This window comes from Urocitellus parryii, chromosome 8 (genome assembly GCF_045843805.1).
Source record: "Urocitellus parryii isolate mUroPar1 chromosome 8, mUroPar1.hap1, whole genome shotgun sequence".
Taxonomy (NCBI): Eukaryota; Metazoa; Chordata; class Mammalia; order Rodentia; family Sciuridae; genus Urocitellus; species Urocitellus parryii.
In genome coordinates this window covers 1,818,048-1,838,496 of record NC_135538.1, presented here as the reverse complement: position 1 = coordinate 1,838,496, position 20,449 = coordinate 1,818,048, and the positions used below count along the sequence as shown (strand labels likewise).

Genomic DNA, 20,449 nt, shown 5'->3' with positions numbered 1-20,449 from the left:
AGCATTCACTGGCCTAGGGCAGGACAGTGACCACACATTTCCGAACACAGTCCATGGAGCCCACCTCCGGTGTGGAGACCAGAATGATACACAGACAAAACACATTAATACCAGCCCAGGAATGAACACAGGTGTGAAACTGCCTCCCAGTCACAGACCCAGCCTCACGCGCCGGACCGTGGCTATAAACTCAAACTGGACAAGCAATGACACCTTCGACGCAGGAGAGAAAGGCCTGGAACCGAGCAACCCTTCCAGACCAAAACTATGATTAAAAAGGGCTTCAGAGAAATCCTTCCAATCCTCACATCCCAAACCCTACAACTATCAAGTAGGCTAGCAGGTGTAAAAAGTAAATGTCCAAAGGTACAATTCTGAAGCCCCTGATGTGACATTACACAAGAAACGTGGAGGTGGAGGCCAGACCAAACCTCTGTGGTCAAGCTGGATCAATAGAGTGATTTTTTGTTGTTTAAACTCAAATGGATATGCTATTGTTGTTTTAACAAGTAAAAGAACTTCGTAACTAATGTGTAATTTTGTAACAACTAACTTGTAACTTTGTAATAAATATCTTCTTTGCTGAATACAATTACAGATTGAAGTAAAAGTTTTAGGTCAAAAAGCTAAAAATATTCACAACCCATGCATAATTAGAATAGCAAGATTATCTATTCCCATTTCCCTCAAAACTACAGAACAAACTCCAGACATGCTGGCAGAGGGAAGATGAGGTACGAGAAGAGAACACCGCGCACTGCTCACAGGACCACTTGCCACGCTTCTCCATGAGCACCTTAGTTTGTAGGACTGACTTTGAAACTATGAAAAAATGTAAGTTATGAAGACACAAACTTCTAAAAGTAAGAAACAAGTGTAAATCAATAAGGGAACATGGCCATACAGATAGGAACTGTGTGATTTTAAAACACAGCAATTTAACAGTACATCTTTGTAAGAAACACCAACTCCCCAAAAATCTCAACATGTTTTTTGAACCCTATTGTTAACAGTAACACTGTTTCTATGTTTACAGAAAAAAAAAAAAAAAAAAAAAAAACAATCATGTTGATGCTGTTAGGAAGAAAGAATGCTACTGTAAAAGATACCCAGGTTTTCTAACATCAAAATAATTTAAAGGAACAAGGACTCCTGAGAGAAGCAACCATCTCAAACCCCAGGAAGGACATGCACAGGAGGGACATCCCACCAAATACCAAGTCACTCAAGACCACCAGTAGCCAAGGCCCAGAAAGAAGCTTGCTGGAAGACTCTGGCTGGCTCCAGGTGTCACTTCAAGAACCACAAAGGAAAACAACTGCTGTGGATCAGAAACATAGGAGGGCTGTCCATCCACAAGCTTGATAAAAAGCCTTAAGTCACTGCTCCTTGTGAGAAGACAATCAAGTAAGTGTTCTGGACCTCTCTCTATCTACACCCAGTCAAGAAAAGAGAGAAAACAAAAAGAAAAACAAGGCAACTGACACAAAAAGATACATCCAGCAGAATCTACAAGGTCAATGACAAACCAACTAAAAAACAAAGAAGTAAAATGTAAGGGAAGAAAAGGAATTTTACTGTAAAAAACTTCAAAGGCATATTAATCAATGTGTAAGTCACTTCTGGATCCTAATTAAAATAAACATTAATCAATTTTCATGTGTGTCACTTGGTTCCCACTCCAACTAAAGGAATTACCAGAGACAGCTGGGAAAATGGAAACAATGTTATTTGATCAAAGTAAAAAATTACTATTAATTTTTTATATGTAATAATGGTATTGGAGTTATACAAAATAATAGTTTGGGAATGGAGCAACGTATATTGCAGAAAAGAAGAAAAGGGTTGTTGATCACTGAAATTCTATGATAAGTGCATGAGTGTTCACTACTTCTTTCTCCTTTTTATATATCTGAAATACTCTAGAATTTTTTTTTTTTAAGTTATGCTGGCTATTTCTTTATGGAAGAGAATTCTTTTACCCAAGAGAGTGCACAGATCTGCTTGGTGTTACTGAAGATCTGCTTGGTGTCGCACAGACAGAAAACCAACTTGGTGTGTACCTGAATCGGGCCTCCCATCTGAGCTTCGGAACTCCTGCATCCTCTTCTCCAGCTTTTGCTGCCGCCGTCGTTTCATAACCACTTCAGGATTAGAAATGGTTCGAGTAAAGCTGGTTTCCGGCATGTCCTTGTATACCTCAGCAGCCAGTCGGGAATTCTCACTGAGGAAAGAAGTGGTAACAGAACTTTAAACCTTTTTCCACTGTAACACAAAACTATATGAAATCAAAAGAGTAGATGCTACGGCTACCTCTTACCCCATGGAAAAGTTGTGTATACTCACCATGTGCTAATCAATTACTATGAAATAGAGAATATACTCTCTCGATAATATACCAAACTAAGCAGATATCTTCAACAAAATCCTTATCATTAGGTCACACAACTTAAGTGCTGTATTATATTCAATAACAAAACAAAAGGAAAATCTACAGAGTATACATTAAAGAAATTCTGACTATTGTTATCCTAAAACTAACCAAATGAATGATATTATATCACAACTTTCTAACCATGAGAAATAATTATAGGATTCATTGCACTTAAGTAAGAATCTTATTTAAAATTATAATAAATCTTCAAGATCTCAAATTAGTGAAATCTCATGATTTTGTAAAACCTAAAAGATTTACCAACATCACTTTACTAAAGTTAAGCTTTCAAAAGGAAATTGTTCTAACAATTTCTGTAAAGGAATCAACTACAGAGTGATGAGCAGAAAACTAAATATTAAGACAAAATGGAAAAAGTGATATGCTATTAATAAATACACCTAAGTACATAATTTTCATAATTAAAATCAAATTTTAATTAATCAAGTTAACAATATAATTCATTTTAAGTAGCTCATTTTCTAAATCAAATTATACATAGTCTCAAAACCTAAACTGACAAACACAGCAAACCATAAGGCATTAGTTTTAAACAAGACTTTTTTTTTTTATAAATGACCAATTGATCTATGCAAATTTCTTCTTCCTTACAACCACATTAAATACAACCTGCTACACTGTGCCCAGGTGATTATATCCCTGAACTGCTTATTAAACTAGTTTTGCTATATCTCAAATAGGCGCAAATTCCACTCTAAAGGACACGTCATTCATGGACACACAGAAAATATCAACTCATTCTAAAAAGTGGGAAGAAAACAAACTCAAGGAGACCACTGCACCACAAAAATATAAATGGCTAATGAACACATGAAAGATGTTACCTTTTGAATAATACATTAAATTTAGTATGTGGAGAATATCATATAACACAGAGGTAATACACTGATCCAAGAGGTATGAGATGTAAGCATGTAAGAAAATGAGAAGGGGTGGTCAGCCAACAAGCTGAATACTCAAGTCACAGTCCTGGAAATCTCCCAAGGAGACACACAGACCTGCTCCTACCCACTGTCCCTCGGTACCTCCCCAGAAGCAATTGGATGAGTGCCTGTAATACCAGAAGGATGTTCACTGGGTCATTATTCAAACCTAGGGTAGGGAGGTGGGCTATAAACAAATACAGGTACATTAAAAAAGAATCAGGTACATAAATGATGGAAGAACCATGTGACAGAATGCCATACAATCTTAGAACTGTTTTTGTGAAATACATATATACAGGAAAAATACCATGTAAAAAGTTCCAGTTGAAAAAGCTGTGATTGTACTTGTTTAAAAATCTTCTATGTAAACACTTTAAGTATATATATTTGTACGGAAAAACAGACAGGATTAGCTTCTCTTGGGTTCCTCATGGGTTCCGGCCCATCTGCTGTCTGACTTTCTGAAGTGTATGTTCCTTACTTGGCCATGTAACATACATAGTACAAGGCATTCAATACCAGGGCACAGAAAGCTGCCCAAGGGCAGGTTGAACTAGCAACTGGATGGGGCAGAGTGCACGCTGGGAACTAGAGTCCACCTAGGGAAAGTCCAGGATGTGACCTACATGTCTTTCTGTTATGCAGAAACACAGAGATTTCCCTTATTCCCTCATCTCTGAGCTTAGGAGCTCAAATATCTTGGGACAGATAAAGTGCACCTACCATAAGGCTGGAGTAACAGGGCAGGAATGGGGGACTTGATGTGTCTGAACCTTCAAAGGGAAAACCTGGTTTTCCCTGGCCTTGCCCCTTCTACCAGACATCAGTGTCCCGAGGCACACAGGAAACCCTGCCGCCCCATTCCAGATGAGGCCTCTGGCAGCAATGCTCCACTCAGGAAACAGGCACCTCAGTCATGTATGCTGGGGTGAGCAGGAGGGTGGGCAGGCTTCTAACCTCAGGGGACCTTCCTTAGGTAAGACCCGTTTACTCCCTAACTTGGTGGGTCAATCTGCATCCTTCGCATAGCCCTCTGGGAAGGCCAAAGCCAGTTGCATTAAGAACATCTGTGGGCTGGGGCTGTAGTTCAGTAGTAGAGCACTTGCCTAGTACATGGAAGGCACTGGGTTCGATCCTCAGCACCACATAAAAATGAAAAAAAATAAAATAAAGGTACTGGGTCCATCTGCAACTAAAAATATTTAAAAAAAAAAAAAAAAAAGCACCTGCTTGCAGTGCAGAGCAATGGGAGTACTTCCAGAGCAAACCCACCTGTCATCCCCTCGAGAAGGTCCATCCTCCTTATCAGACGTCTGTCTCAAGGCCTCCTTTTCTCTCTTCTTTTTTTCTTTCTTTTCTTTCTTTGAGAGAGTTCTCTTGAAGTTCTGTATAACACCTTCTTTTTCCTGCTTTTCTGGTCCATTACTTTGAACCTTCTGATAGAAGTAACATCGTCACTTGTTAGCCACCACCCAGGAATAGCATAATGTTCCCTGTGGGGAGGCTTTCTTCTCCACACACAGCATCTCAAACCAGGTGAACTCTGGGGTGTGGGGACATTACATACAGTGAGGACCCTAGAGTGACACAGGCAATTTTTCAAAACCAAGTGAATTACGTACTCAAGTCTGTGTGTTCAATTTATATAAATTTACCTAACTTTCAAACTAATTGAGCAAGCAGGCAAACAAACACTCAAAGCTAGTAAGAACACTGGGGTTTGATTCATGAAATCTGACTTTTAATGACTAAAACTCCAATAAGTTACCATAAAGTAACCTCAGTAAAAGGAGCCTAATAAAACATAGAAATGAGGAGTCTAAATCACCATCTGCTTAGTAGGTACATTTCTTTAACTTCAGAAGAAACGTTAAGAGTAGTCATAATAAGTGGCTTTCACAAACCAGGGTCCTACTTATCAGCTTTCTGCAAAACCCCTGACTGCTTTTTCAGGCCTTGTATGTGTTTGCTTGTTCTTAATCTGCTTTTCAACTACGAAAAGGCCGTCCCACATAGCCACATTATTTTTAGGTAGAAACTTAACAGGTGAAGAATTTTAAAAAGAAGAAAAAGATAAAGTACTGGAGAGAAAACTGCCTTTTACTTTCTAAGATGGGGGAGTAGAGAACATTCATGTTCCTGTTTCCATTCTGGAATCTTTTACACTGCACTGGTCCTAAGAAGAGTTTGCACCTGGCAATGAAGGTTTGTGGCCCTCAGCAAAGTGAACAGAATGCACAGCACCAACTGAAATCACAACACAAGGATGAAATGAAATGTGAGTGCAGGACCACAGAAACCCATTCAAACCTGTGTGCATCACTTCAGGTACAGTCAAGTCACTAAACACGGCCACGAGGAAATCCAAGACCCCATGCATAGGTGTGAGGATCAGCAAGCAACACTGGCCTCACACAGAAGGAAAGTGTTCTGCCACTGTGAGCGAGCAATGACAGTCTCTCTCAGTGTACAGGGGGTTGAAGAGAAGAATCCCTCAAAGTCCTCTGAACTTTGCATTTGCTACTACTTGCTAATACTGAATTCCTGGAAAAGATGCTATCTGATTTAGCAAAGATTATGTAGTATTTTGAAATTATATCAACATTTCTAGTATTCCACAGAAAAAAGAACAGTAGTACAGAAATTCCAGATGACCCAGGCAAGATTTAGAACTGACACGGCTCCCTGGCCACCAGCCACACAGCCAACCCAATAATCCCTTCCAAAGCAGTGAAGCATGACTGGCGCAGGCCTGAGGCACAGCAGGCCAGTGCCAAGGTGAGCCAGGGCATGCTGACATGTCACCCAGCTATGGCCCAGCCTAGGCCTGGTGCAGACGCCCATTGCAGAAGCCCGCTCCACACAGCACCACAGCTCAGAACCACCAAGCTTCTATAATCCAATAACCTCAACCTCTTACTTCCCCATGAGCAGTGGAAAAATGAAAGTGGAGCAGACCTGGAAAGGACTGCAGGTGAGTCTGGGCTGGTACTTTTCCAAACCCTGATTAGCATAAATCTGAACCAAAAATATTGACCCAAGGATACATAAACCCCTACACTAACACACTCCAATATGGGAATCCCCTTTCACCCAGCAGGAGATGTGTTTCTATTCACACTTGAATAAATCCTGTTCTTACACTCACTCACCCTCATCTGTGGATTTCATTTTTCAAATCTGCAAGTCAAGAACTCAGAAAGAAAATATTGGCAATGAGCTGCTGAGGTATGCCTCAACACCGAAGGGCATAGCCGGCCTTTAAGAGCTGCAGCACATTTCTTGGCTGCAGAGCCTGCAGCCTGTGCAGAGCCTACCTGCCAGCATAAGTGGAGAATCTAGTTTCATCCCAAACTCCAGTTTCAGAATCATCCCTCCATCATCTAAGCACACCAAGAGTTTGCCGATTCCTAACCTCACTTGTGCACTGTGGAGGGTTGTCATGTGCCTTTTGCAGTGGCATCTGAAAGTTCACTATAAATAGATTATCAGAGCTTCCTCTTCCTTCCTGATTCTCATTAAAGCAATTCTGATTTTACAGCTTGGGGAAAGAATGGAAGGTGATAACTTGATCACTAACTCAGTCACAAAAACTTACTCCTCTTTCAAGAAGTGAGCAGCAGCATCTGGGGCTACTAGATGAAATGAAGGGTAAAGCAGACACCATCAGGCTGCTTTTATGTTCTTTTCTAGGAGGACAGTAGAGGGATTTAGGGAGAGAAGACAAATAGAAGGAGCTCCTGTAACAAAAAATCCAGTTTGCTCCCACCCAACCACGGTCAGCATGAGATAGGGAGGCACCACCTTAGCAGGGGCTGCATCGTTCTCATTCTTGAGCACAAATCTGCCTTCCCGGTCATCTTTGTTCCAATTCAACTGCACAACTAGAGGCTTCTCATCAGTGTCCAATCTTCTTTCTTCTTTAAACATGAAATGGAAAAAAAAAAATATGCCGTAGTTATTTCATGGCATCAGCACAATAATTGGCCAAGTCATATAATTTAATTGTATACAGTATTTTATTCCCCCAAGGATCTGCTGACAGACTGAAATGCACTGTTCAGAATGTCAAATCAGTGCTTAGTATTCTGTCAATACTGTGTGCCCACTACCGTGACGAGTGCCAGGTACTGACAGGGGCATTCCCCTTGTTCAGATATAACTGGGAAAGAAAGGAGAAATATACATGGACGAGGATAAAGTAAACACAACTCTGCTGTGACTTTATTTCTGAAGTCAAATCATCTCTTATGCAACTAGAAAATAAGAAAATGATGTTAATACACTGCAGAAGTTCCACAGGCTTACTACCTTAATGTTACATCCTACAAGCAACAGCAATAGCACACAATCAGTGTAGAAGTGACTGCAGTGACCTTCTGCTCTTCCTACCTGCATATCCATCTCTGAAGCTTGCCAATCTCGACCCTCACTCAGCTCGCCTTCACCAGAAAGCTGCCATGCCTTTCTCTGTGTTCCAGTGAAGTGCGTGACTGGTGCACTGAGTCGCCCAGGGAGCAATTCCCAAGTGCTCCACAGAGCCTGACATTTCCAAAATCCAGAAGCCTATGGTGGGGTACAGGCTCCAGGGAGAAGGCCCTGAAGGATGGAGCAGGCACAGCATCACTCAGCAGGGAAAAGACTAAGGAGCAGGGCCAGTCCACCTAACTCTAAGAGCACATTCCCAGGTGTCCTCCTCGTCCCTGGAGAAACCCATTCACCATGCTTTTCCTGTTACTTTGTTATAGCCACTGCTACAAATTTAAATAGTTTTGAATAACCTGCCCATTTTTTCTTTCTTGTGAAGTCTGCCCTGGCATACATTTGGCAGAACATGAGCTCTTCCAGGAATTCCTGCTGCAGAAGCACCTGTACAAAGCTTCCTCCCTACACAATGCTTTACAACCCTTGTGAACAGGAGGACCCAGCACTCCCAGGCTTAAATAAAGGAAACTCATCATAAAACCAAAGTATCTGATAAGGCAGGGGACAGATTCCCTTTCCTATGGGCATCCTCCCGTGTCCAGCTTTGCCACTGCACAGCGGGCTGGCCAGCACATCACCAGGAGCACGGGCAGTGCACACACTCAGCCACTGTCGGGTAGGTGCAAATTCTGCACAGAGTGAGACTACATGGTGCTAGTCAGTCAGCAAATATCTCTTTAGTTAAAGAGTTAGCTGGCAAGGGCGGTGACAGGAGAAAGGTCCAGCTCCTGAAGGCTGCAAGAGCAATGAGGCGTGCTGGTTCCACGATGGGCCAAGGCTGCTCCTCATAACCAGGCTCCACAATGGCACAGAAAGTAAAGAAGCAGAGCCCGGACTAAAGATTGTTTTGTGAACTGGCCTGTACATGACACTAAAACACTGTTAAATTTGAGATTGACCTCATTTCTCAAACAAGGTCACTATCAAAATGCTTTTGCAGGGCTGGGGATATAGCTCAGTTGGTAGAGTGCTTGCCTTGCATGCACAAGGCCCTGGGTTCAATCCCCAATACCACAAATGGCACTGTTCACTGTACAATGTTTTCAGATTGACGTGGTGTTATTTTAAGGAGCTTGCTATAGGCATTACGCATCTCTGGGTAACAGGCTCTGGTGTAGGTAATAACACATCAGTGAACACACCAGGAGAGGCACTTCAGAGCCACCCTGGACTAGGGTTCTCCAATGAAGAGCCCCTCTAGAGCACAGACCCAGACAGGACTTGAAGGGAAGGAAAGGTGTAGGATGGTCCAGAGAAGGTCAGAAAGACAGGCAGGGAGTGTGGCAGAACTCTGGGCACTGGCATGAGCATAGCCCCACACCAGGTGAGAACTGTCATCTGATCAATACTGCCAATGCCATGGCCAAATTAAGATTCTACAAAAGCACTAGCATCCCCAGCAAGGGATGGCACCACAATGATGGATGACGACATAATGGTGCTCTCACCAAGGCTGCACAGAGAACCCAGATGACCATATCAAGACCCGCCACCATGAGGCCAGCCACAGGCTCACTGTGACAAAGGAGGCAAGCATGCCAGAAAGAGCTAGACTTCCAGAGGTTCTTAGTAAGCACTATATACAAATAGTAAGGCAACGTATCAGAATGCAGGAATAATAGGTTATGAATTAATCAACTGAAAATCAGCTTAATAAACTAGTGATAAAAATCAATAAATTTGGTCAGGTGTGGTGGCACACACCTGTAATCCCAGCAGCTTGGGAAACTGAAGCAGGAGGATCACATGTTCAAACACAGCCTCAGCAACTTAGTGAAGCCCTGTGTCAAAATTAAAAAAATTAAACAGGTTGTGACTCAGTGGTAAGTACCTCTGGGTTCAATTTCTGGTATCAAAAAAAGAATCAAATTTGAATTCTTGTATAAGCAAGAATTATCAAACTGTTCTGGTTACAAAATTTATACTAGATTGAAATTCCTCATGATGTCATAATTAACATTAAAACTAAATCATAAAAGTAAAACAAAATAAAGGTGAGCTGTTCTTAAAGCATGGTGAGAAATCACTAAATGTAAACATAAGGTGCTCTGGGCCCCTCTGCACTTTAGTCACTAAAAAGTCTTTCTGCCTTAGTTTTTCATGATTTTTTTATTTGCATAATCTTTTATGTTTCCACTTAAATTCCTATAAGGAATCTTATCCAGAAAAAGAATAAAAGTGGAGTTTCCCTGGTGGGTGACATAAGGGTCTGACCCCAGAGTTATCCCACAAGGGCTGGCAGGTAGACATGATGAGTTGCCCTGTGACAACAGGCTACTGGGGAGCACTGAAAGGTTTGAAGGATCCAAGTACACCTGCCAGGCACCAAGAGAGCCCTGACTCCAGGACTATGTTGACTCTGCAGCATCACCTTGGTCAGCACCGTGGATGCTGAAATAAGTGAGTACTGTCTGAAAACCCACATGCACAGGAAGTGAGAGCCAGAGTGTGACAGGTTTGGCAGACCCAGGAGACACCCCCCATCAACAGCAGCAGTTGTGATAAGAATGAGATGAAAAGCTTAGTGTGCTTCCCATTTTATATGTGCTATTTTTTTCAACCATCTACCAGATTATTAACTAAGTATACACCAATTGTCAGAGTCTACCTATTTAAACTGGACTACTGTGTATTTCCTTTGGCCTAGTAGGGTCATTAAAAAAATCACTGAGATACTAAGGACTCAGGGAACCCTGAAAACATGTGTGCTTGGATTCCCGGGTCTGAGGTCCGGTGCAATACATAGAGCAGGCAAGGACACCAAAGGGCTAGGGAAAGCACTTCCTTTGCCTTGAAATTCCTTTATTTTGTTTAGCCCATACCAAAAAAATAAAAAAAATAAAAAAAATAAAAAAAAAATAAAAAATACCTATTTTACTTTTTAATTAAAAACATCATAGAAAGTTTAAAGGAAAAAAGTTGAAACCATTCAACTTTTAGATATCAAATACCAGTCTTTCATCGTATTACTCCAGAGACTTTGGTAGGACCAAATAACCAGACAGCATGGATGGAAAAAGCATTTAAGACAGATATCTTCTTTTCTTTGTAACAAAGGTTCTAGGATAAAAGAAGAACTCAACCTGAGAAAAAATACCCAAAATTGCAAACATTCTCTATCGCCAAGTTTAGTTTGGGTATTATTTATACAGGGAATATGCTCAAATCCTTAAAAAGTAATGAACATGGCCCACCTCCTATACCACTGGGCAAAGGGTACCCTACATCTAGAAATCCCCCATGACAAACATCTCAGTCCAAATTCAAATGCAAAAAAGAAAGCTGTATATCTGAAAAAAATGGATTATGTTCAGAAAAGATTTGTAGTTAAAATTTACAACGGGGTTGTGTCAAACATAGCCTTTAACTTGCTGAACTAACTAACTGTATCCTGTACTTTTTCCACAGTTCATACAACACCTATAAAAATTGTATAAATTTCTACATTTCTAATCAATCCAACTGGAGTTGTCATTTGGTATAGTTAAGCTGTACATAATCATACAGAATGTAACATAATTTCCAACGTTCAGTCAAGGAGGAATGACAGCTACGTCAGGGGACTTTCCTTGAGATACCCAACACAGCCTGGAGAACAAGGAAAGCATGTTGCTCACCAGGCAGAAACACGACAGCAAGACCCACAACTTACACCACAAACATCTGACTGGCCACAGCTAGTTACAGAAGCACAACTGTATACCAGGCACACCCTCCAAAGGCACGAAGCACCCCACCACCATGCAGGCAACACAAGACATGCTGCACAGCATGAGCCGTCAACTGTCATGCCCCTTCCTTCACAGAAGCAAGCACTTCATGAAACTGAAATGTTCATTCTACTTCCAGTGAGCATAGGCGCTGGGAACTTCCCAGGCATAAGAACTGTTGCCAACCCACCCATCACTCCCCGCCCATGCAAAAAGGAGGCAGAGGGCTATGGTGACTGAAATGCACAGTGCAAGCTGTGCACTCCGGGTCAGGGATGCCTCCTAGCAAATGCTCTGCAAACACTAACCTCCGCTGACATGCACTTCATACAGTGAATACTTGGGAGACGACAGCATGCGCATGTCAGGGCGGAATTTCTCTGCCAGAGTTTCAATCACATCTTGGGTGGTAGCAGTGCTAGAGACGCGGATGCATTTTGTGGCAAAGTTTCCAGCAGCTTTATCTTGAAAATAAAATCTCATCACTCCATGGAACTCCAGATCCTAAAAAAAAAAAAAATACATTTTGAAAAAAATAACACTTTGAAGACATTCACTTTTGATAATTATGCATAATAAGTAAAAAAGATTAGTCATCACTTTCTAAAAATGTTTCTTTACATAAACACCTGAGGCACAAATTAATATGAGATTTTAATCTTCGAGTTTAAGTGACTCTGGACAAGCTGTTTAAGGTTCTCACTGCCTCACTGTCCAGATGGAAAACAATGGCTATGAGGAAACTAAAGTTGACGGCCAGCTTCACTGGTCCTCCCCAACACAGGCACATGTGGCGTACACTGTCTACTTCACCACCACCACAGAGCTGGGGAGTTTGCTTCAATCACCAACTCTGAGTCTCTGCTTGAGAAGAAAGGTGTGAGACAGACCCAGAACCACAACCCAGAGCCACTGCACTCCGAAGCCCAGCCCAGCCTATGCTGCCCCTGTGCTCTGAGCCCAGCTCTGAGCTTCTGAGCCATTCTCTTCTGAAAGTAAGGGGGATATGTCAGCCACAGTATGGCTACCACTGTGGATGAATGGAATTCTCAACTTTTCATGGAGTACAAGTGTAACAAATTCCCAACATGAACTACTCACCCTAGACAAACAATGCCCTTGATCCTTGTCTCAAAGTCTCACTTGCAGAGAAAAGCCACAGCAAACCCAGCCCAGGGAGTTCCTGCACAACTCCTGCTGTATGCATAGGAGACACCCTCTTTGGCTTCTCCCTTGAGCACAGAAGCACAATTCCTGAGGGGGTTCCCAGGAGCATTTCCAAGGCCAGGCCACTCCCACAGTGGCCAGCAGGAGGAGGGACTAGGCTCACCCTTGACTCCTCTCACCTCTCACTCTGGTTAGTACTTTCTCAAGAACCAACCAGAATCTAACCAAGAATTTGTTTCAAACACTCCCCCGGAACCCTCATCCCAACCCTGCTAAGTGGAATCACATCCACCCTTGGCTGCACACTCCATGGAAGCTTCCCCTTCTCTTAGAAGTCAATCTGACCTGGGGCCCAGAGCCAGGCCCATCTGAGCCTCTATTTCTCCCCAGTCCACTGGTCTTTTCTTCACAGTTACTTATAAACTAAGAAGTACTTATTTAAAGAGAAATACGAGATACTGGAGAGGGGTTTATAATTGTATAAACAACATGAAAATAAAATCAGGAAGCAAGACAGTAAAGCACACTTGCAGTTCAAATCTTCTCTGGGCCTGTTCACCCTAGACCTGCTCCATCATGCCTACCCCATTCCCCAGGTGCCAGGGGGTTTGGGGGAGGCAGGGTCCCCATCGTGGGGTGGACTTGAGAAAGCTTCCTCACTTAGCTAGGTAGAAGCTGCATTAGTAGGAGTCCGGGTCTGGTCTCTCAGAGATTATTAGCAACCACCTCTTTGGTATGGATAGAGTAACAAAGCAAACTCAACTGATACGCCTTTCAAAGTCCCATGTTGCTCTGGCAACCCTGGAACCTCCAAGTGACAGCACGTGAGAGGAGGCTCAATTGCAACCTGTGGGCCTGAGCTGGTCAACACCAAGCTACACCAGGCCCTTGCCAGACACTCTCAAGCACCCTGTTCAGCTTTCCTTCCATTCAAGAACCTTCCATTTCAGAATCCACTCTCCTTCACCAGCTCCAAAATTACTATAATGTTTAGTTATATAGATCTAAGTTTTCCTATGGAAGATGTATTTTCATCCCAAGAATGTGAGACTGCTACTGCCACCACCCCAAAGTCTCAAAGGTGAGCTGGCAGAAGCACCTTCCTTTTGACAGAAGTGACACCAAAAGGGTCCACCAGCCCCATGACACTCGGCCATCCTGTGAGCAGAGCCTTCACATTATCTGCAGCACAACCCCAAAGAACATGAAGGTACCAACCTTCCTGAGAGCAGTCAACAAGGGATCCCAGGCTAGGAGACGCTGAAGAATCATAACAGCGACATCACCAGCAGTGGGGTGGGGAGACTCTCCATCTGCATTAGCAGGATAGAGAGTGAATGGATAATGACAAATACAGGAAGGTGGAGAAGTCCACCTAACTTCTCATAATTCCTTACAGACAGATCACTACCCTTTACAGTGAAAAGGAAACTACAGATATAAACCTCCTCCCTAATGCTTCAGTTTCCAACCTTGCCTATAATGCTAGGAGGAAAGGGGAAACACAGCCAGTCAGAGGGGCAGAGCAAGTGCCCCCGCCCACAGCACTTGTATAGAGAAGCACAAGCAGTAACCTGAGAGGCCTGATGAGACCACGCTTCAGGCCTTACAACTTGAGTCAAGTACACAATGAAAACTACCTTCGATTTGATTTCAAATTGGTATTCCAGGAGTGTTAATAAGTTTGACATCACACAGAAGCAGCTGTTAAAGTTTAGATATGAGGTGTCCCCCAGAAACTCATGTGTGACAATGTAAGAAATGACTGTGTTATATGATCAGGGACTGAACTTCTGAAATCATGAGCCAAAATAGACTTTTCCTTCTCTACACTTTTTTTTTTTTTTTTAAAGAGAGTGAGAGAGTGAGTGAGTGAGAGAGAGAGAAAGAGAGAGAGAGAGAGAAAATTTTTTTTTTTTTTTTTTGGTAGATGGACACAACACAATGCCTTTGTTTTTATGTGGTGCTGAGAATCGAACCCAGCTCCGGCCCATGCTAGGCGAGCTCTCTACTGCTGAGCCACAATCCCAGCCCCCTCTACACTGTTCTTATCAGATCTTGGACCACACAATGAAAAAGCTGACTAAAACATCAAGTATACCTATGACCAGACTATTCCCTTAATAAATTAATAGGTTAACATTCTGTTCAATTATTTGGCCATTCCTAAGTTTGGCTAATATAAGTGTATAGAATCTTATGAAACCTGATAAATGGGGCTGGGGTTGTAGCTTAGTGGTTGAGCACTTGCCTTGCACATGTAAGACACTGGGTTCGATCCTCAGCACCACATAAAATAAATAAATAAAACAAAGATATTGTTTCCACCTACAACTAAAATTTAAAAAAAAAAAAAACTGATAAAATTGAAAAAAAAATCAAGTTCCTGAACCTGAACACTGGAGTGTAAGGACAAAACTAACAAATTATTATTATTATTATTATTATTATTATTATTATTATTATTATTATCATACAAAAAGGGTTCACTACATGTCAGGTACTAAGAGTTTCATACTTAATTCCCCAAAATAAGAGTTGGGTGTGATCACCACCACCACCACCAAATGAGGAGAAACAGAAGAGACGGCACAGAGGGGCTAAGTCACCAAGCCTGCTAGGAGCAGGACTGGGATGTGCCAGCCCGAGCCATCAGAACAGGATTCGACATGGGTCTCTGCTTCCACAGGGAGGGGTGATGACTATTTTTCTTTAAGGAGAGTAGGAAACAAATGGCCCAGAGGTCAGCAACCTGCACCCATTGCCTTCCTGGACTGAAGTGGCATGCAATGAAGGGACGCATGCTCAAGCGGGGCAGAGGCCAGGCTGGCTCTGCCTCAGCACTACTGGCCCACATGTCAACCACCTGGGAGAGAGTAGAGGATACATGTCAGCATGTCAGGCTGCATCTTTAACTGAGTTACTTAACAATGCTGAGAACTTAAATTTCCTCAATTCTAAAAGGAAAATAAGCTTGTTTTGAGCATTAAACAAAACACATATAGCAACAAACATGCTGCATGACACAGAAGTAAGTGCCCAGTGGTCTCAGGTCTTGCTCTGCTGCCTCTCCCAGGGGAGCATGGCTGTTCTGAGGCAAGGAACCCACTTCATTCTTTATGCTAGGTCTTTCCTCAAGGCACAAGGCAATGCTCTGCAGGTAACTGTACAGCAAATTTCAGTCAGAACCCCGAAAGCAGACCCAACTCTTCCAGCTGAGGTATCCATTCCAACTGCTAAGAACCCTGGAAAGCAAAATGTTAAATTTGTAGTAAACAGCCATAAAGGCTTGAGGACAGGGCTACCATCCTAATAATGCTGCAGCCAAGCCAGCTATGATTTTTAAACACAAAGGCTGCCTTCGGGAAAAGCAGCACATCTCCCTCCCACAACACTGTCAGCTGTACAAACCACCAAGGACAAAGGATATAAATATTGCCATGTGACAGGTTCTCCAGGCTGAAAGGAAGAAACTGCTCACAGCACAGTATTTTTGAAAGAAAATGTTTTTATTTATTTTTTTATTATTTATTTTTTAGTTTTCAGCAGACACAACATCTTTGTTTGTATGTGGTGCTGAGGATCGAACCCGGGCCGCACGCATGCCAGGCGAGCGCGCTACCGCTTGAGCCACATCCCCAGCCCTTTTTTTTTTTTGAAAGAAATTTTTTTAGAACGGATAATAACTCCCCATAATCAATCCATCAGTACAGTCAGCGTACAATGCTAATCTAGGTAATTTAATTTGAAGGGAAGGAAAAGCAAGCCAGCAATCACCAATGCCACCTTCTTACAGGTAATTCCCCCTAACAAGACATGCATCTCTAGTATATATTTACCTTTGTATAGATTTCTCCCTCAGAAGTGATATCACCAGAAACAGAAACTCTATTTAGGATTAATTTCATTACAACTACAAACAAAATTATTTTATCAGAAAGAAAACAAAAATGCTACATTGTAGAATCACTAAAGAGCCAATATAAATGCCTTACCAACGCCTCACCAACTCATGAGACTGATGATCAATTGGTATTATTTTCCAATTTCCAATTTCCCCAGTAGGGGCTCAGTGAGAAACCTAAACCTTCCCTTGATAAAGCTAACCAGAACCATTAGTTCCACGACAAATGGACCAACCATGCACAATTCACTTCTCTTGCCTGTGTTCGGCACATATTGAAATTCACATCCCTCTCTAGCCTGTAACAAAAGCATTCTAACTTCAAACACCAACATCCCCATTCCAGTTCCCTGTGAGGAAACAAGGGGTGGCAGAACCAACCACTTTCCAGAACATTATCTACTTCTAGAGCTGGTGCCTCCAAAATATATAGCCACTCAGAGGTAGGGCACACGTTCCAAGCCCCCAGTGGATACCTGAAACAAGACTGTACTGAACCCAGTCTATGCTACATACTTTCTATACATACCTATGAACAAGTTTAATCTGTAAATAGGCACAGCAGATTGATAATGATGACAAATACTAAAGCAGAATATGGTGACAAGATTATTAATTGAATTAACTAATTTAAACTAATTTAAATTATTTATAACATACATACATATTTCTGAAATTTTCCATTTAATATTTTTGGACCATGGGTGACCATGGGTAACTGAGACTTTGGAAAGCAAAATTGCACACAGTGGGGGACTGCTGTATGTGCACATATTAAAAAACACAGCTGTGCCCTCAGCACATCCTTGCACACACACTGCTAGTACACAGGACAGTGAAGTGGACAGCAGTGGCTGTTCCTCCTACTTCTGCTAAACCATGATGATCTGAGTGTTGCCAGTTTCCTGTAGAGGGTGGAGGAAGCATTTGAATGGGGGTTGGGGGAAGGTTATATGAACACTTTAAATGTCAGCATTTTGCAAATACTCTTTAAGATGATTTTTGTTTCATAATCTAAAACTTTTGGAAGACAAGCAATACTCCTGTAAGTCTAAGGAAAAAAAGAGGCTTCAGACACCAAGGTTCTTCTCCTCAGGGTCTCCTTGCCAGCGACCTTCCATGCCCCACTCCCAGGGGGAGGAGCACCCACCAACCCCATACTCTTCAAGGGCATTAATTATATGGCCTTGTAATTATCTGACTTCCCCAATACAAAAGCACTTTCTACAAAAATTCAACAAATGTGCTTTATATTGAACTCTCTCTTCAGATAACTACAGGACATAGGTTAAGAATTATGCCTGAACTCAAACCCCAGTTTTACCACAATTCAGTTTAATTTCTCTGAGCCTCAGTTGCCTCTTCTGTAAAATGGGAACAGTAAGAGTGTGGCTTTCATAGGATGCTGTCCGTTACCTTGGTCAGGATGCCCTAGTCTGCAGCCACTTGAGAGCAGCTAAGCAATTGTGCACACTCTGGCCCTGAGACCCACAGAAGAAAAGGTTCACTCAGCACCCGCACACATGCACTTGGTCTTTATAATAAAAATGTCTGTGTTAACCCTTTGCTGTCTAAAACCACAAGCATAAGCTCTGGTACATAGCAGCACACACCTTGGCAACCACTGTGAACCAACCACCATGCTCCCAACGCTTCGATGCTGGTTCACCAAGTCTGAAAGACCATGTTCACTAAATACGGAAGGAAAGGCCATTGGTCAAGTAAAGAGCAGAAGTTTTCTGAACTCAAACACTGACAAGGCATGAGAGGATGTCAGCAGACCTCCCTTTCTATGCAGGCATGCTCACTGACACCCACCCAGTACCCAAACACTTAAACATTTTTTTAAACCCTCGGAAAGCAGCCCACTGTGAAAACCCAGGAGCAAACATTTTTTTAAACACCTCAGTTATAAATGCCAATACTATCTACCCAACAACTATCTGCTCATCTGCTCGTAGCTGCCAAAACTCCATAAGCCATGACTGTCAACTTTTATAGCAAGTCAGATTCCATAGAATCTCGACCCAGGCTCTTGGGAGCATCACAGAGGGCTCAAAGAATGGAGGTCCCCATGGTGCTCTTTGGCTTTCTGTTTTTTGAATAATGAACCACATAAACATCTACGTATATTAAAGGAGACATCAAGCCCACATGATACAAGAGCAGTTACTATATCTTCAATCATAATATTTAAATACAGCATGTATACACACACAGAAATGTACAGATATAGCTCCAGAACCAAATCCATGAGGCATTACTGATTTTTCCATGTGCCCTTCGGAAGTCTGATGAAACCTATGAATATGTTCTTAAAATAAGGATTTTAAATGAATAAAATACAAGAGATTACATGAAAACACAATTATTCAAGTATTTTAAAACCTATTAAGGAATAAGTAGTACTTCATCTACATATCAAAGATCTGGAAATTTTCATACAACTATTATTTTAAGGAAAACATGAGTAATAAACTCATCAGTGAAGAAAACACTAAATTTCACTTAGAAGTTAATTTAAAAAATCTATTGAAAATAAACATGTAGTTCTTTTCTCATCCAAGTTCTGAGACCCTATGAATCTCTCCACAGACCTCAGTTCAGAACTCCTGCAGATACCCCAGCAATGGATATATCACCAACAGGCTGCTGTGCTCCTTCTTGGAAGCTTGTCAGCAGGAAGTCCTGCACTGAATGAAAGCAAAACTCATGTCACACAGCTTCACTAGCTGAGCTCATTGTAACACAGTGGTATTATCTGGGCCTACATTCAAACGATGGGCTATCAATGATCGTATGTTTCCATTAATGAAATGGAATAGGGCAGAATAGAAGATTTCTACTAGGATTGATGCACTCTGCGTAAGCAAACAGCGCAAATACTGTCCCATGAAATTTTATTTCACTGATTCCTTTGTACATGCTATGCCACAAGATAAAACACACTGCTTTTCTTCCCATAGGTCACTATTGATCCAAAGTAAGTTGAAAAAACGGTTTCTCAATCTCACACTATCAACATCTGGGGCTGGACAACTGTGGGGCTGTGCGTGTCTGGCACATGAGCATATCCATGCAGATGTTAAAAAACAAAGCTGGCCTTCACCACACCCATGCATACACACACCCAACAATCGCCATTTGGCCTGCTTCTGTTAAACCACAATCACATTTGAGTACTAACAGACCAAGTTCACAGAACATGGTGGGAAAGGCCATTACTCAAGCAAAGAGCACAAGTTTTCTGGACTAAAACACTGACAAGGGGTGAGAGGACTCGAGCAGTCCTCCCTTTCTATGCATGCTGACACCTGCCCAGTACCCAAACACTTTACATACATTAGTGGCATTAATTACACGATGTTAAATGCTAGTGTCTGGCCTTCATGCATGAGAAGCCAGCACCACTGCCCCACACCTACCCTGGGGCAATAACTAGTCTCCAGACATCTGCACATGGGTCCTGGGGACAATGACATTGATATGAGTGTGGATTCAGAACAAGTCCAGAACCTCTTCAGAATGACATTCTAATTCTGGTTCCTTCGATTGCTCTCCTTCCTATGACCTAATTCCAAACCCACTCACTGTTCTATTTGCTTCTCTTTTCCACATTTGTGTTCTACTCTCCTAGCCTCAAACAGACATAGACTGGCCAGAGAACTCCAGATGTGGGCTGAGCAGCAGAGGACACTAGTTCTGCACACTAAGCTAAAATTAATGCAACTTAAGACTACACCAGCCTTTTGGTGACCACTTCATAGTGTTAATCTACCAGATTGCAGAAAAATTAAAAGTT

The 20,449-nt window shown here is 42.1% G+C and overlaps 1 protein-coding gene across 12 annotated transcripts in view; it reads right to left on the bottom strand.

The window, feature by feature from the left end:
- The window catches only part of Afdn (afadin, adherens junction formation factor), a 125,246-nt gene that overhangs the window by 79,407 nt on the left and 25,390 nt on the right, over positions 1-20,449 (bottom strand). For 6 of the 12 annotated variants that reach the window (XM_026380852.2, XM_026380854.2, XM_026380856.2 and 3 more), the window contains exons 2-5: positions 11,885-12,080; positions 7,186-7,301; positions 4,654-4,817; positions 2,064-2,224 (exon numbers count right to left, since the gene is read on the bottom strand). In XM_026380852.2, coding sequence (XP_026236637.1) covers positions 2,064-2,224; positions 4,654-4,817; positions 7,186-7,301; positions 11,885-12,080 — 637 coding nt within the window. The remainder of the gene's footprint in view (positions 1-2,063; positions 2,225-4,653; positions 4,818-7,185; positions 7,302-11,884; positions 12,081-20,449) is intronic. The other 6 variants (XM_026380853.2, XM_026380861.2, XM_077801994.1 and 3 more) reach the window with 3 other exon arrangements.